This window comes from Sus scrofa, chromosome 17 (genome assembly GCF_000003025.6).
Source record: "Sus scrofa isolate TJ Tabasco breed Duroc chromosome 17, Sscrofa11.1, whole genome shotgun sequence".
Lineage (NCBI taxonomy): Eukaryota > Metazoa > Chordata > Mammalia > Artiodactyla > Suidae > Sus > Sus scrofa.
Genome location: NC_010459.5, coordinates 39902005 through 39917484, shown reverse-complemented (window position 1 = coordinate 39917484; position 15480 = coordinate 39902005). Strand labels below are relative to the sequence as shown.

Sequence of the window (15480 nt, the reverse complement as noted above, 5' to 3'; positions counted from 1 at the left end):
ATTGGTAGAGATTAAATGGCTGTGCCCCTGCACAGAACAGCAGGGAGAAACTCCACAAGTTCTGCTCAGTCACTGTTGCTAGCTCTTCTTGCTCACTTATTCATTCAGCATCGTATTTTGGCGTCTCCTATATGCTTGATGCTGTAGAGAATAAAATCGGATAAGATGGAGCCTGTGCATTTGAGAAGCTAGGGGAGAGTAGAGATGTCAAAAACCAACCATTGTGGAGTTCCTGTCGTGGCGCAGTGGTTAATGAATCCGACTAGGAACCATGAGGTTGCGGGTTTGATCCCTGGCCTTGCTCAGTGGGTTAAAGATCCGGCATTGCCGTGAGCTGTGGTGTAGATTGCAGACGCGGATCGGATCCTGCGTTGCTGTGGCTCTGGCGTAGGCTGGCAGCTACAGCTCCGATTCGACCCCTTGCCTGGGAACCTCCATATGCCGCGGGAGCGGCCCAAGAAATGGCAAAATACAAAAAAAACAAACAAACAAAAAAAAACCAACCATTGTGCTTGGCGTACCAGACACTGAGGCTTTGTGTAAAGTTACAGAAATTATAAAGTGCTGAACCAAGGAAAGCATGATTTTATTATATTAAATCCAGACTTGGGAGTTCATTTTTCCAGAAAATATTTGTTATATATTTACTTTATTCTCAGCACTGTGCCTGGCAGTTAGGGATCCAGTTTTTACATTCTACTCTTTAGAGCACAATTCCATAGTAAGTAAATGGGTATGTTTGTTTGTCACTGCATTGTCATTTGTATGGAGCAAAAACTTTGATTTGGTTATCCTAGCTTTTAAATAATCCCTTGATTTTATTTATTTGTTTATGTATTTATTTTTGCTTTCTTTTAGGGCCGTACTTGAGGCATATGGACATTCCCAAGCTAGGGGTAGAATTGGAGCTATAGCTCCCCACCTTTGCCACAGCAACATAAGTCTAAGCCACGTCTGCGATTTACACCACAGCTCACAGCAATGCCAGATCCTCCTTAACCCACTGAGTGAGGCCAGGGATTGAACCCGCATCCTCATGGATACTAGTCAGGTTAGTTTCCACTAAGCCACAATGGGAATTCCATAATCCCCTGATTTTGGAAGTTTTGAATATCTACCCATCAGAAATTCCCCAAAATAAATGTTCAGCTAGATTCCTGGTTTTTTTTTTTTTTTTTTTTTTTGGCCACCCCAAGACATATGGCCTTCCTGGGCCAGGGATCCGATCTGAGTCACAGTTGAGACCTAAGCTACACCTGCAGCAACACTGGATCCTTTACCCGCTGTACTGGGCCAGAAACAGAATTTGAGTCCCGGTGCACCCAAGACACCATCGATCCTGTTGCACCACATCGGGAACTCCTGGATTCCTGGCTCTTGCCTATGTAATTTTAAAAACTCTCTTACTGACTTGCAGGCTCTGCAGTCTGTCATACAGGTGCCTGCTGGTTATTTTTCCTAAGACAACTCATATCCTGTCACCTCAGAAGCCCTCCATGGCTTCTTGCCTCCCACAGCCCTCTCCCCGCAGTGTTTCCTCAGGCCGTGCATCTCTGTAACCCCACGCATGCCCTGCACATTCACTTTGCATCCCCTGGGCCTTTGCTTAGCTTTCCCCTGACTCTGGAAGCCATCAAATGCCCACCCCTACTTACTCTATCTGTAGAAATCCTACCCATCCTTCTATACTCACTAAGCTCAGAAATGAAATATTTAAGTGATCTCATTCTGCCTTGTGTTACATGTTTTCACCCTAGTAGATTCCATGTTCTTAGCACATGTGTGCTTGGGAAGCAGGTGTAAAGGAGAGATCTCGTTACTCAAGTTAACCATAAAACATTGTTAAACCTAGAGTTTATCTCCCTATATCCTAGGGAGGTCCCTGCCTTTGTGGATACAAATGTAGGCGATACCAAACATGTACATATACAAGGTTGTAATTCTTAATTGTGATGACTGCTGTGGAGGAAGAAAAAGCAAACATAGGGGGGTTCAACCTTAGATGGAGTAGCCAAGGTCTTGAGACAGAAGAGTGTAAGGAATAGCAAACCCCACCACCTCCAGAGCACAGGAAGGGTGTGAGGAATGGGCAGAGGAGGTGTAAGGGTTCATTCAGAAGGGCCAGCTGTGCTGGGAAGTCCTCAAGACTCCAGTAGGTAAGGACTATGGTCCAGTTCACCATTTATTTTTTATTTATTTTTTTATTAGGGCTGAACCTGAGGCATGTGGAAGTACCTAGGCTAGGGGTTGAATCGTAGCTACAGCTGCCAGCTTACACCACAGCTCACAGCAATGCCTGGTCTCGGACCCACTGAGCAAGGTCAGGGATGGAACCTGCATCCTCAAGGATACTAGTCGGATTTGTTTCCGCTCCGCCACAACAGGAACTCCCAGTTCACGTTTAAAGAAGTACGTAACCATCCCAATGTTGTGCAGCCAGTAGGAGATATTAGAGTCAACATGTAGTTCTTTGAAGACTACTTGTAACAGATGCAGAAAATGAACTTAGCCAGATTTTTAGATCTGCTAAGAAATATAAGATATAAAATACATCGTACAAATATATCTCCCAGTTTATATTTTGGTAATTTCTTTGGCTGATTCAGCCACCTCCAAACTGAGCTATTGCTCTTGGAAGATCCTTCTCATGCCAAGCTGTTTCTTATTTTTCTAGCAGTTCATAAAATTTTCTTTTCTTTTTTTAGGTTGAATGCAATTCTCGCCTGAATCCTGTAAATACAACATTGCTAAAGGTAATGTGTTTTTTCCTCATAGCCAACCATTAGTAAATTATGCGTGGTTCAGAGTACTTTATTTCTGGAATAATTGCCCAGAAAGAAGGAAAGCTTTTATTTCTTTGTCTCTCTCTTTTTTTTTTTTTTTTTTTTTTTTTTGTATTTTCTTGGGCTGCTCCCGCGGCATATGGAGGTTCCCAGGCTAGGGGTCTAATCAGAGCTGTAGCCACCGGCCTACACCAGAACCACAGCAATGCCAGATCCGAGCCAAGTCTTCGACCTACACCACAGCTCATGGCAACGCCACATCCTTAACTCACTGAGCAAAGCCAGGGATCGAACGCGCAACCTCATGGTTCCTAGTCGGATTCGTTAACTACTGAGCCACAATGGGAACTCCAGGAAATCTTTTCTTTTTCTCTGATTCTTCCTCTTAGAAAAAAATTTTTCTAAATATATTCTCATTGTACAAGATTGGAAAATAGAAAAAAAGAATGGAAATATAGAAGAATAAAATAAATGAAAATTATCCATAATCCTACCACCCAAAGGTAACCTCTGGTAAAAATACTGGTCTCTTTCCTGTACATTTTTACATCATTAAGGTTTTAGGCAGAGTTCTCTGTGGCTTAGTGGGTTAAGGATCCAGCGTTGTCACTTCTGTGGCTCTATTCACTGCTATGTTGCAGGTTCCATCCCTGGCCTGAAAACTTCCACATGCTGAAGTTTGTGGGGGGGAGGGGGGTGCAGCCAAAAATGAAAAAAATTAAAAAGATCATAGGCTATTTATAGCCCTATATCTGTTTTCCTCAACTTTTTAACATGCAAACATCTTCCTGTGTCATTAAAAACTTAATAAGGGAGTTGCCATCATGGTACAGTGGAAACAAATCCAACTAGGAACCATGAGGTTGCGGGTTTGATCCCTGGCCTCACTCAGTGGGTTAAGGATCCAGCGTTGCCGTGATCTGTGGTGTAGGTTGCAGATGCAGCTCAGATCTGATGTTGCTGTGGTTGTGGCATAGACCGGCAATTGTAGCTCCTGTTCGACCCCTAGCCTGGGAACCTCCATATGCCTCTGGTGCAGCTCTAAAAAGGAAAAAATAAATAAATAAAAACTTGGTAAGCATTATTTAATGTTGTGAGAAATAGGATAATGGACGGAAATTCTTGACAAGCTAAATCCCCTTGTATTGATCCAATAACATTCTGATCATGAGAGTAGATGCCTTTTCTTTTCTCCTAGGGCAAATAGAGAGTGTTGCTTTCTGCTACTTTCTGAGCCTGAAAGACTTCTGCTTTCTTTCCTTTAGTGTGGTTAAAAGGGAAGTGCTGCCACAGAAACAGCCCATAGTTCCTGGAAATATAACTTGAGGTTAATGCTCTGAGGTGACAAAACTCAGTGTTCTGGGGTCCAGCTGACGAGTCTAAAATATGAATTTTAAATATATGGTTTCAGATTTGCCTTTCACTGCAGATTTGAATCAGTTTTCCAAAAGCACAGAAGTGAACTTCATAGTAGCCATAGATGGGCTTATTTCTGGGCAAAAATGCCCATCCACAACAGCATGAGGGAACTGATTCTCTGATAGGTATCAAGCTTAGAAATCGTCTTTGTCAATATTCTCTTTGCATATGGGAACTATCTTAACAGTTCTAAACAGAAGTTTTCTAAACTTCATGAAAATACAGCCTGAGCCAGTTAGGTCTGTTTTGTACTCGAATAGGTTAAATGTTTGTTCCTGATCTGAAGCTTAGAATATTCGGGAGACTGACTATTCCCTCTTAACCTCAAATTCCTGGGCCTTCTGTGGCATTCCCATCTGCTGAATAACATCCACACTCAACGTTTTCGTGCTAGTGAAGGGAGACCATGGGGCTCATGTCTCTTTAAAAAAACAACAACAACAACAGCAGCCTTAGGCTGCTATCTGAGTATGGAATGCATGACAGCTGCAAGGAAGAGGGTGCCCTCACGATTGGTCATCATGCCCTAGAAGCAGTGTTCTCTGCAGGCTGGCAGAATATGCATCACCTTGGAGCTTGTTAGAAATGCAACTGCGGGAGTCCCTGTCGTGGCGCAGTGGTTAATGAATCCGACTAGGAACCATGAGGTTGCGGGTTCGGTCCCTGCCCTTGCTCAGTGGGTTAACGATCCGGCGTTGCCATGAGCTGTGGTGTAGGTCACAGACGCGGCTCGAATCCTGCGTTGCTGTGTCTCTGGCGTAGGCTGACTGCTACAGCTCCGATTAGACCCCTAGCCTGGGAACCTCCATATGCCGCGGGAGCGGCCCGAAGAGATAGCAAAAAGACAAAAATAAAATAAAATAAATAAATACATACCAGCTACAAACAATCAGAAATTTAAAAATTTAAATACCATATACAGTATCATAAAGGGAGCGGCCCTAGAAAAGACAAAAAAAAAAAAAGAAAAAAAGAAATGCAAGTGCTTGGAGTTCCTGTTGTGGCTCAGGGGTAATGAACCCAACTAGTATCCATGAGTATGGCCCCACTCAGTGGGCTAAGGATCTGGCGTTGCTGTGAGCTGTGGTGTAGATCACATACATAGCTCAGATCTTGTGTTGCTGTGGCTATGATATAGGCCGGCAGCAGCAGCCCCGATTTGACCCCTAGTCTGGAAACTTCCATATGCTGTGTGTGCAGCCCTGAAAAGAAAGAATAGAGAAAGAAAAGAAATGGAAGTTCTTGAGCCCCACTCCAAACCTATTAAATCAGAATCTCTAGAGCAGGAACTCAAGAATCTGAGTTTTAATAAGTCCTCCTGATAACTCCAACGCATGATCACAAAACCCTACTTTAGAAAACTTCGTGGGGAGTTCCCATCGTGGCTCAGTGGTTAACAAATCCGACTAGGAACCATAAGGATCCCTGGCCTTGCTCAGTGGGTTACAGATCCAGCATTGCCGTGAGCTGTGTTGTAGGTCACAGACGCAGCTCGGATCCCATGTTGCCGTGGCTCTGGCATAGGCCAGCAGTTGGAGCTCCAATTGGACCCCTAGCCTGGGAACCTCCATATGCTGTGGGTGCGGCTCTAGAAAAGACAAAAAATAAATAAAATAAAACTTTGCAGGAGTTCCTTTTGTAGCTCAGCGGATTACGAACCTGACTAGTATCCATGAGGATGCTGATTTCATCCCTGGCTTTGCTCAGTGGGTTTAGGATCCAGCATTGCCATGAGCTGTGGTGTAGGTTACAGGCGAGGCTCAGATCTGGCTACGTGCATCGGTGATCTGTTGTGGCTGTGGTGTAGGCTGGCAGCTGTAGCTCCGATTCAGCCCCTAGCCTAGGAACTTCCATATGCCACAGGTGTGGCCCTGAAAAGGGGGGAATCTTTGCACGGGTGAAAATAACTAGCTTAAAATGTTTACGAGATGAGCGATAGCCTCACTAAACCCAGCTATGAAACGAAAGTGGCTGACCAAGCAGGTTGCTGAATTCAGCATCAGTGTTTGATTGGAAACATCCCCTTAGTGTGGAATGAAGATAATACAGAGTTGAGAGGGAATGTTAAAGGCATGGTAGCCTGAGAAGTTAGGATCACACTGTTTGTAGACTCTGAAGGTAACATTCTCCAGGTGGAGGCAGAACCATGGTTGAAGGTAGTGATTAACTTCCCTATCAACCCAATGGAAAATTCCTGATATGGGCCTGAGAGCCAGCCCCTGAACTACTGATTAATAAATATTGAATAATCTTTCAGATTTATATCCAAGGTTATTGCCAGGATTTAAGTCTTTGTATAAAGAGCCCATTGAACAGACCCACAGACATGGAGAGCAGACTTGTGGTTAACAAGGGGCAGAGGGGAGGGAGTGGAATGGACGGGGAGTTTGGGGTTAGTAGATGCAAACTGTTACAATTAGAATGGATAAGCAGGAGTTCCCGTCGTGGCGCAGTGGTTAACGAATCCGACTAGGAACCATGAGGTTGCGGGTTCAATCCCTGGCCTTGCTCAGCGGGTTAAGGATCCAGCGTTGCCATGAACTGTGGTGTAGGTTGCAGACGCGGCTCGGATTCTGCGTTGCGTGGCTCTGGCGTAGGCCAGCGGCTACAGCTCCGATTCGACCCCTAGCCTGGGAACCTTCATATGCCGCAGGAGCGGCCCTAGAAAAGGCAAAAAGACAAAAAAAAAAAAAAAAAAAAAGAAAAGAGTACCTTGAGGAGATGGACATGTGGATGCAGTTAAACATTAAGTTAACCTAAAATTTGATTCTGTCCTGCTTGAAAGGACTCATAAATTTTCAGAGCATTTCCTTTAGGTGTAAGTTTTCAGCTGACTTACTTGTTTTTCTTCTTTTAGATGGCAGACTGTGGTGGACTACCCCAAGTAGTTCAGGTAAGAAGATTTTTTTTTTTTAAAAGCACCCATTTGATTCCAGCTCTCTGCCTATGCAAAGATTAATGCCTTCTTATTTTGTCCCCTTAGCCTGGGAAGCTCACCGAGGCCTTCAAGTACTTTTTGCAGGGAATGGGCTACAGTGAGTAGTATATAACTTTCTATTCTCACAAAGATTTATTGATAATGGGGTCCTTTTGACATCTGGGGAGTGCTCAATTCTCAGGGCATAACCTCTGTGGTAGCCACCCTGAAGTCAAGTCAAGCCAAAATGTTGGAGTTCCCACTGTGGTGCCATGGGTTAAGAATCTGACTGCAGTAGCTCAGGTTGCTGCAGAGACCCAGGTTCAATCCCTGGTCCGGGAACTTCCATATGCCGCGGGTGCAGCCATTAAAAAAAGAAAGAAATTAAGAAAAAAAGAAAGCCAAAACATTTATGAAACATTCATCTGTGCATATACATAAAGATGAGTTAATGCTTATTAAACATTTACTGTGAGCCAAGCACTTTATATTCTTAAGAGGTAAGTTCTGGAGTTCCCATTGTGGCACAGTGGTTAACGAATCTGACTAGGAACCATGAGGTTGCAGGTTCGGTCCCTGGCCTTGCTCAGTGGGTTAAGAACCCAGCATTGCCATGAGCTGTGGTGTAGGTCGCAGACGAGGCTCGGATCCCTCGTTGCTGTGGCTCTGGCGTAGGCCGGTGGCTACAGCTCCGATTAGACCCCTAGCCTGGGAACCTCCATATGCCGCAGGAGCGGCCCTAGAAAAGGCAAAAAGACAAAAAAAAAAAAAAAAAAAGAAGTAAGTTCTTTCATTAGTTCCATTTTATCGAAGAGGGAACTGAGGCTCAAAGAGGCTAAACATTCCCACGGTAACAGTTCAGCTGCAGAGACATGATTCAAACCCTGGTGGTATGACTCCAGGGCCCATGTTTTCAACCACTGAAGGCCTAGCTATGAATCTGAAGTTATTAGTTTACATTTGATCTCAGCTGGTAAGTGACTCTTGGCCTGGAAAAACAAAATTGAGATGCCAGAAGAGGGTAGTGTCCTCCATTAAATCCACTCCACCAGAGGAGATGATCTTGCAGAACATTTTCGAGTGTGTTAAAGGATTTGTCTGTGTCATGTACCACTGTCCTGGTCTCTGTATCGTGAGACCCCTGAGCATTCTCATTTGTCACAGAATATCCACGCTTGCTCCTTTCTCGGAGTTTCAAAAAGGAAAACCCTTTCACCCAGGTACAGAGCTCTTTACTCAGTAGGGCGACTTTTTCTCCCATCGTCAGTATCATTGTGGATAATGATCTTGGGGCAGCTGCTCTGGACAGCTGCTGGGCCCCTGGGTACAGCCCTGTACCTGGCAGGCAGGCCGTGTATGTCTTGTCTATAGAGTGGCTGTGTCACCCCCGTCTGTGAGCCACTACCAACCGAGCCCACACCATATCCCTTTGGCTTGCTGGGAGGAGCGGAAGTCCTGTCCTTTCCTAGAAAAGAGCTGATCTTCCACCCTGATTCTGATCCAACCAGGTGGGCTGTTTAGAGTGGAGGGGAAACAGTTGTCTTTGATTAGTTGAGAGAATATCTGAGATGTTATTGAAGTATCAAGCAGCCTCATCCCCTTTCTGGGACCTAAAAATAAAACTTTATCCCTGGCTTAGAATGTTCTATCAGTGTCTGCTAGGCAGCTGAGGTTGCCACTTGGCACTCTTGGGTCACTAACCTGCCTTTTCCTGTGTCCAACCTGCTTCCAGTCCCGTATGTGCAGCTCAGTCACCTGAGCACCGAGTCAGGTACCTTCCTCTATGCTGGTCCCGCTCCCACCTCCCAGCCACACTCTCCTGGCTGCATTGGCTGCCCGCAGCATGTCCGCGGTTTTCCTGTGCAGTGAGAGCCCGATAGAACGTGGCTCATTCTGCCCCAGAGGGTTAGCTTGCAGGTCCAGCCCTGGTTTTTAGGAGGGACAAAGAGCAGGTTTTAACAGCCAGGGTCATAGCAGCAGCTGAAATTTTATAGGTAGGGCCCTTCTTAAACCACTGCCTACTTGTTGATCCTTGATTTAACCCAGATGTAGGATTCTAAATTTGAGAGCCTTTGCCCGGAAAACTGCAGGTGATGGCATATTTTGACCCCCAGTGTTGAAATGACAGCTGGGAAAGTGGCTCGTGCCTCAGAAGAATAAGCAGGGAGGTATGCTGAGTCAGGCCCCGTCCTGGCCAAGCTGGAAGGACTTTACAGCCAGAGCAGTGGTGGAATAGGAGTCTGAGTTAAACAGCCGCCCCAGAGCTCTTCCTCACAGGCAGCTTGGACGCACTGTCTGTGTAGAGCCCAGCTCCAGGCCCACCTGCACTCCCTACCCCACACCTTTCTACATGTTTCCTCTCCATGTAGCAGGGGTAGCTTGTGGACACGGATGGTAGTCTTGTTGTATCGGGCTTGCACTGTTTGTGAAGCACCTTCATACTTGTGTGGTTTGTCTTTCTTTTGGTTTGGTCTCGCATGCACCACAGGTTTCCCAAAGCCTCCTTCCTAGTCACTGTATGAATGGCGTGGACGTAGCTAAGCAGCTGTACTCTAGACTTAGGTTTCCCCCTGTTCTACCGTGAATTAGAGTCAGCTGGGATTCCAGAAGATTGCTGCAGCCATGCCTGTAGCCCCTCACCTAGTGCCAGTCATGCCAGGTGGGGGTGGCTATGTCTTCTCCTGGCGTCACCTTAAATGGGTTGGGAAAGCTAAACATAAAGCCTTCGGTGAAACTTCTGTATTAGCTGAGCTCCACCAGGGCTCCATCCTATAGTCCTCTTGGTTCTTTCTTACAGTCCCATCTGCCAGCATGACCCGGCTCGCCCGATCACGAACCCACTCAACCTCGAGTAGCATCGGCTCTGGAGAAAGTGCCTTCAGCCGATCTGTCACCAGCAATCAGTCAGATGGAACTCAAGAATCTTCTGAGTCCCCTGATGTTCTGGACAGACACCAGACCATGGAGGTGTCCTGCTAAGCAGATGCTCCTCCCCTGGACCATGCAAGTCCATCCTCCTTCAAACGACCACTCCATAATATAACACTTCCTCCAGCAAACTGGCATCTATCTTTAACTCCTGCATGGCCACTGACTCTCTCTCTCTCTCTGGTATCCTGGATTTATCATCCTCTCTGCCTGCCCACCCACCTTTTTGTATGTACCAAGAACCACTTCCATGTCATTACTAAAACATTCCATGTCTTTAGCTGCTCAGATCTCCATATCTTCTCTGGCCAGCTTCTCCCTGTGCTTTCTCAACTATGTATCTAAGATTCTTTGATCCTGATGTATGTGTGTGAGCACGCGTGTCTGTGTTTGTGTGTGCATAGTTCTGTGATTTTAGACATGCTTTCTTGTAGAGCTTCTGCAAAAAAAAAAAAAAAAGGGAGGGTGACTGTTATTTTTTGCATTTTCAGTGCTGTTTTTAGGGGAAATAAGTAGAACAGATTTCTAGGTTGGGTAGGCCACTCCATTCTCTTTTCAATTCCAAATTGGTCAACAGAATTCACAAAGTGACTTCAGGAGAAAGCAGCTCTGAGGAATGTGGAAGATCGTAATTGCTGTTGTGACTGTTGACTGATTATGACCCTCAGAAGGGAGCCTGTTAACTAGAGAAGCAGGCTGGATGTCCAGCCACCTCCTCCTGTCCACACGAATTCACATACGCTGTTCTACAAATAAAAGGGAGGGAGATGTTCTCCTAGAAGCCTGTGGACGATGAGGTTCTGAGGCACTGTGGAGTTTTTCCCGAGGAGTGAGTGTGACTTAATTATCAGACTGTCTTAGCACAGAAAGGTGGAAAAAGAAATTCCAGGCCTCTGTTCTATCAGAGCAAAACGGATGTCTCTGCAGTGTTTGATACCACATACCACACATCTGCAGGAAGCATCTCCCAGGAGAAGCTCTCCAGTCAATCACCCAAAAAGGGAGAGGTATGGCCTGGAAATTATGTATGATAAGAAAATGACGGGAGAGTGAGGAAGACATTAACACAATATGATACAAATAAGTGTAGCCTTGATTTCAGCAGACTTAATGGAAGCTACATGAAATTCAGAAAGAACCCATTTCTCAGAAAGTTAATCCTGCGAACTCCCTTTTGGGAGGGGAAAAGGGCCATCTGTAAGGGCAGCCTGTCCAGGTGAAATTGTGTTTAGTCACTGCTATTTGAAGGGGGGTCACAGCCACCCAGAGAGTGTCACCAGGAGAAGGGTAAAAGCAACTGCCACACAGCAAGGTCCCAGCTTTGAGGGCATCAAGATGTCAGCTCAGGGTTACATAGTTTGATCTTAAGAAGAGGCTTTTCAGACGTAGCCTTTGCTTTCTGCTGAGATAGGAAATGCGTCCCTCTGCCGGAGTACGACTTTTTACGATGATGAAATAAAGCTGTATATGTCTCATTGTTACCTGGTGGCTGGAGTGACTTCTCTTAAGCCACTCCCGGGGCTTGGGGAGGGGGGGCTACCGAGTGACTGCCCGTGGGCCCTGTGCTGGGCACATCCACGTACCTGATGATTAATCCACCCATCGACACCGTCCATTTAAAGAGAAAACCATTAAAAAATAAAAATAAAAAATAAAGTGAGAAAATCAAGACCCAAGGTCATATCAGCAAGCCAGCCGGGATTGAACCCTGAGCCCATCTACATGCCTGTATTCCCCTCAGATCAAAAACTGAGAAGCCTGTGTTTTGGGATGGAGGAGAAGCTGAGGTCTTGGAAAGGTGTTCCACATCTCAGCTCTGCCCTCTGTGTGGGGTTGCCACATTACACCCGACAGCCACCTGCCAGGGCTCCTCAAACAGACCAGGCTGTATTTCTCCAGAAAGAGCTGTCTTTGCATTCAAGTAATTCCAGGAGGCCACCATCTCAGGTCAGTTTTGAATGATCCAGGGGCTGTGTCTGTGGGAGATCATTGTAAAGCGACTGGACCTGCCCCTTCTGATAGAGGACAGGACACCAGTGCACGCAAGCAGATACGGGTCACCAGGCTGCGTTTCTGACAAAACAGGCCAGTACTGACTTCTGGAGCCGGAGGTGGTCTGATGGCCACAGTTGGCTCTAAGCACCTCTTGCTCCAGACGTCTTGGCTACACATCAGCATGGATGGTTGCCTTTTTCCCGCCCTGGCTTTTGCCTGGAGTCAGTTCCCAACTGACTACACCCGACTGGCCCTTACTGCGCTCATTCTCTTCTCATTTTCATTTCCTTTCTCCCTATTCAGTCCAAAAAAAAAAAAAAAAAGTGAGGTCCCTGCTTTGTGAGAGGCAAGGGAGTGGCCACATAGATGTTATACAAGATGATTGTGTGTGGGAGTTCCTGTTGGTGGTGCAGTGGAAACGAATCTGACCAGGAACCATGAGGTTGCTGGTTCCATCCCTGGCCTCGCTCAGTGGGTTAAGAATCTGGCATTGCCATGAGCTGTGGTGTAGCTCACAGTCATGGCTCAGATCCTGTGTTGCTGTGGCTGTGGTGTAGGCTGGCAGCTGTAGCTCCAATTAGACCCCTAGCCTGGGAACCTCCATATGCCACAGGTGTGGCCCTAAAATCCAAAAAAAAAAAGATGATTGTGTAAATCTTTTTAGTATAAATGGTCTCGCCCAGTTCTCATGGCAGCTATGCAAAGTGGGCGGTATGTTTTATAAGGAACAGCTGAGGAAAGGTAAGTGATTTGGCCAAGGACACCCAGCTAGAAAAAGTTCCCAGTTCTTGCAAAAATCAGTGTATTTTCATATTTTATGAAGCCTTTTACTGAGCACCTACTGCAGGCTGGGCCCTTATACCTTCCTATATGTTCCTTCTATTGACCCAGTAAGTCACTATTCCAGTTTCGTGTAGGAGGAAGTAGGCCCAGAGGTAACAGAAAATAAATAAAGCTGCAGATGTAGGCTTTAAACTCTAATTCTCAGGGGTCTCCCTGAGTGGAATGGGAAAGGCTGTGGTAGACTAGAGATAGTCATTCCTGTTTCCTCGTTCATGGACCTCTCCTTGAGTCTGAAAGTCTGTCTGTTAAGTGAAAAAGATGGACCTTGCAGTGGTGTGGTCGCAGGAGCAGGAAGGTGGGTCTGTGATCAGTTCCCTCCCAGCCACAGGCCACATCCTTGAGTGGCCGTCACCCACTCTAACATCCTGGTTAAGACTCTCTTAAACAGGACGGGCCTCTGCTATGGCTCCCTCAGCTCTCCACCTGAGGTGCACCAGGAGTTAAATCTCAAGCCAGTCTTCCCCAGGAAACATGGGGAAGCTGAGAGAGCCCAGGTGTGCTCAAGCTGACACGGCCCCAGATAAGACTGCATTGTCTGTGAAGTGGTTTTGTGTTAAAAGCATATCCCCAGGATTGGTAATACCCCCGTAATAGGGAGACAGCAAATGGGTGTGGTTATTTAGATTCTAATAAGCTGAGATTAATTTTTTGGGGGGTGCACCTGTGGCATATGGAAGTTCCCAGGGTAGGGGTTGAATTGGAACTGCAGCTGCTGGTGTACACCACAGCAATGCGGGATCCTTAACCCACTCAGTGAGACCAGGGATCGAACCCACATCCTCGTGGACACTAGTTGGGTTCATTACTGCTGAGCTACAATGGGAACTCCTGAGATGTTATTAAATTTCAATTCTAATTATTGATTTAAACACACCAACCAAAGGCAGTTCTGTCAGAGATTGTGTATCCTAGCTGAGTGATTCTCAAGTTGAGGAATGCATCAGAATCACCTGGAGGCCTTGTGAAATAAACAGGTTGCTGTTCCCCCACCGTGGAGTTTCTGATTCTGTAGGTCTGAGATGGGGCCTCATCAGAGATGGGAATTCGCATGTTTAACAAATTCTCAGATGATGCTGAGGTGCCTGGCCAGGAGACTACACTCGAAGAACCATTGTCCACAGAGTGTGACCCCAGACCAGCAGCGTGGATGTGGCCTGGGAGTTGTTAGCGATGCAGAGTTCAAGACTCTGGACCCAGTGAACTAGAATCCACTAATAAGAGCCCCAGGGGATTCCTAAACACATTAAAACTTGGGACACATCACTCCAAGGCAGTTCTTCCTTTTTTTGCCAGTCAAAGGACTCTCAAAGTGCAGGTTCCTAGCCTGCTCCTCTGGTGGCTTGGATTCGGAAGATGGGGGAGGACCCCAGGAGTCCACGACTCACAAGACTCTCAGGTGATTTTTATGATCAGATAAGCATGGGTAACGCCTGCTCACTTCCCTGGGTTCTGTGCTCCTTGGACCAGACCGTCCTCAGAGCCAGAGAAGAACCTCACCCTCCAGGATCATGACGCTGCAGCTGCTTCTCCCCCGCAAACAGGAACTCGGGGAAGGTGGCTCCTCGATAGTCTGTGATGCCGTCAGAGGAAGCGGGTGGTTGTGAGAACCACAGAGCCTGCAGATGTGAGCCAGGAGCTTCAAGGACCCTGCAACAGCTCAGAGAGCCCAGGGCCCACTTCCCGGCCTGGCTGTGGTTGGGTGGGTCGTCCAGTCCGAGGCCTCTCAGGAGCACCAGGCTCCTGTCCCATCCCAGGGGTACAAATTGCTGACCACAGGCAGATGCGGAGCTACCCAACGCAACACGGAGGGCCTGTCCCAGAAGATTCTCCCCGGACAAGAGGGTTCTTGGTGGCCCAAGACTAAGGACGTTGGGAGACTTCCAGAAAGGGCCCCTAAAGCCCTAACCTCTGCAGCTAAAGCATGCATCTTAGCCGAGCCCCTGCCCCAAGCCTCTGATGTCAGGAAACCAGTAAGTAAGTTTGTTTCTGTTTTCCGATGGCCTTGGGGCTGTGAGGGGGGAATGGGTCCCCCCAAGACCAGGATTGGGCTCTCCTGTTGGGAAGCAAACTCGAGAAGGGGACATGGTTCTCCTGAGGCTGTGAGGGGAGGTTCTGAGGGCCCTCTCCCCATCTGCCGGCCCCCGGGAAACGGCATCCTCCCCGCCAGCTGGTCTTCAGGCCTGTTCTGGTCCTATCTCTGTTGCCACCTTGCTGTGTGACTTTGGGGCCCTCCCTGGGCTACAGCCTTAAAGTATCGGTAGATGAGAGGAGTCTAGATTATAACCTCCAAAAACAAGTTCAGCTCTAGAGTCTATGGTTCCTCTCAGAAGAGCGGTCTTTCTCAGATGAAGGAGAGGGAGTTCTCCCTTTAGTTCAATCTGAATTTATCACTTAACCTTCATCGCTGAGAAATTATCTTCAGAAGCACAAAAGACTATTGCAGACCCAGCTCTGTACTAACCAGCTATGGGACAGTGAGCACGAGCTCGCCCTCTCTGGGCTTTGGTCCCTGTTTAGAATAGGAGTCAAACCCTGCCTGTGTCTCAAAGGGCCAAGCTGGAAGATCAAAATGTAATGTGGGCCATGTGCTGACCT

At 46.9% G+C, this 15480-nt stretch overlaps 2 protein-coding genes across 17 annotated transcripts in view; both read left to right on the top strand.

Annotated features, from left to right (window-relative positions):
* NDRG3 (NDRG family member 3) overlaps positions 1–11528 on the top strand; it is an 81798-nt gene extending 70270 nt beyond the window's left edge. For 4 of the 8 annotated variants that reach the window (XM_021077356.1, XM_021077355.1, XM_021077353.1 and 1 more), the window contains 5 exons: positions 2706–2753; positions 7060–7095; positions 7186–7237; positions 8852–8890; positions 9917–11528. In XM_021077356.1, the coding sequence (XP_020933015.1) occupies positions 2706–2753; positions 7060–7095; positions 7186–7237; positions 8852–8890; positions 9917–10098 (357 nt within the window). In that variant the 3' untranslated portion in view covers positions 10099–11528. The remainder of the gene's footprint in view (positions 1–2705; positions 2754–7059; positions 7096–7185; positions 7238–8851; positions 8891–9916) is intronic. The other 4 variants (XM_021077358.1, XM_021077357.1, XM_021077354.1 and 1 more) reach the window with 1 other exon arrangement.
* SLA2 (Src like adaptor 2) overlaps positions 12647–15480 on the top strand; it is a 29214-nt gene continuing 26380 nt past the window's right edge. For 3 of the 9 annotated variants that reach the window (XR_002340022.1, XM_021077889.1, XM_021077891.1), the window contains exon 1: positions 12654–14855. The gene's annotated coding sequence lies outside the window, so the exon portion shown is untranslated. Of the gene's footprint in view, positions 14860–15480 lie in introns of all 9 variants that reach the window. The other 6 variants (XM_021077890.1, XM_021077892.1, XM_021077893.1 and 3 more) reach the window with 5 other exon arrangements.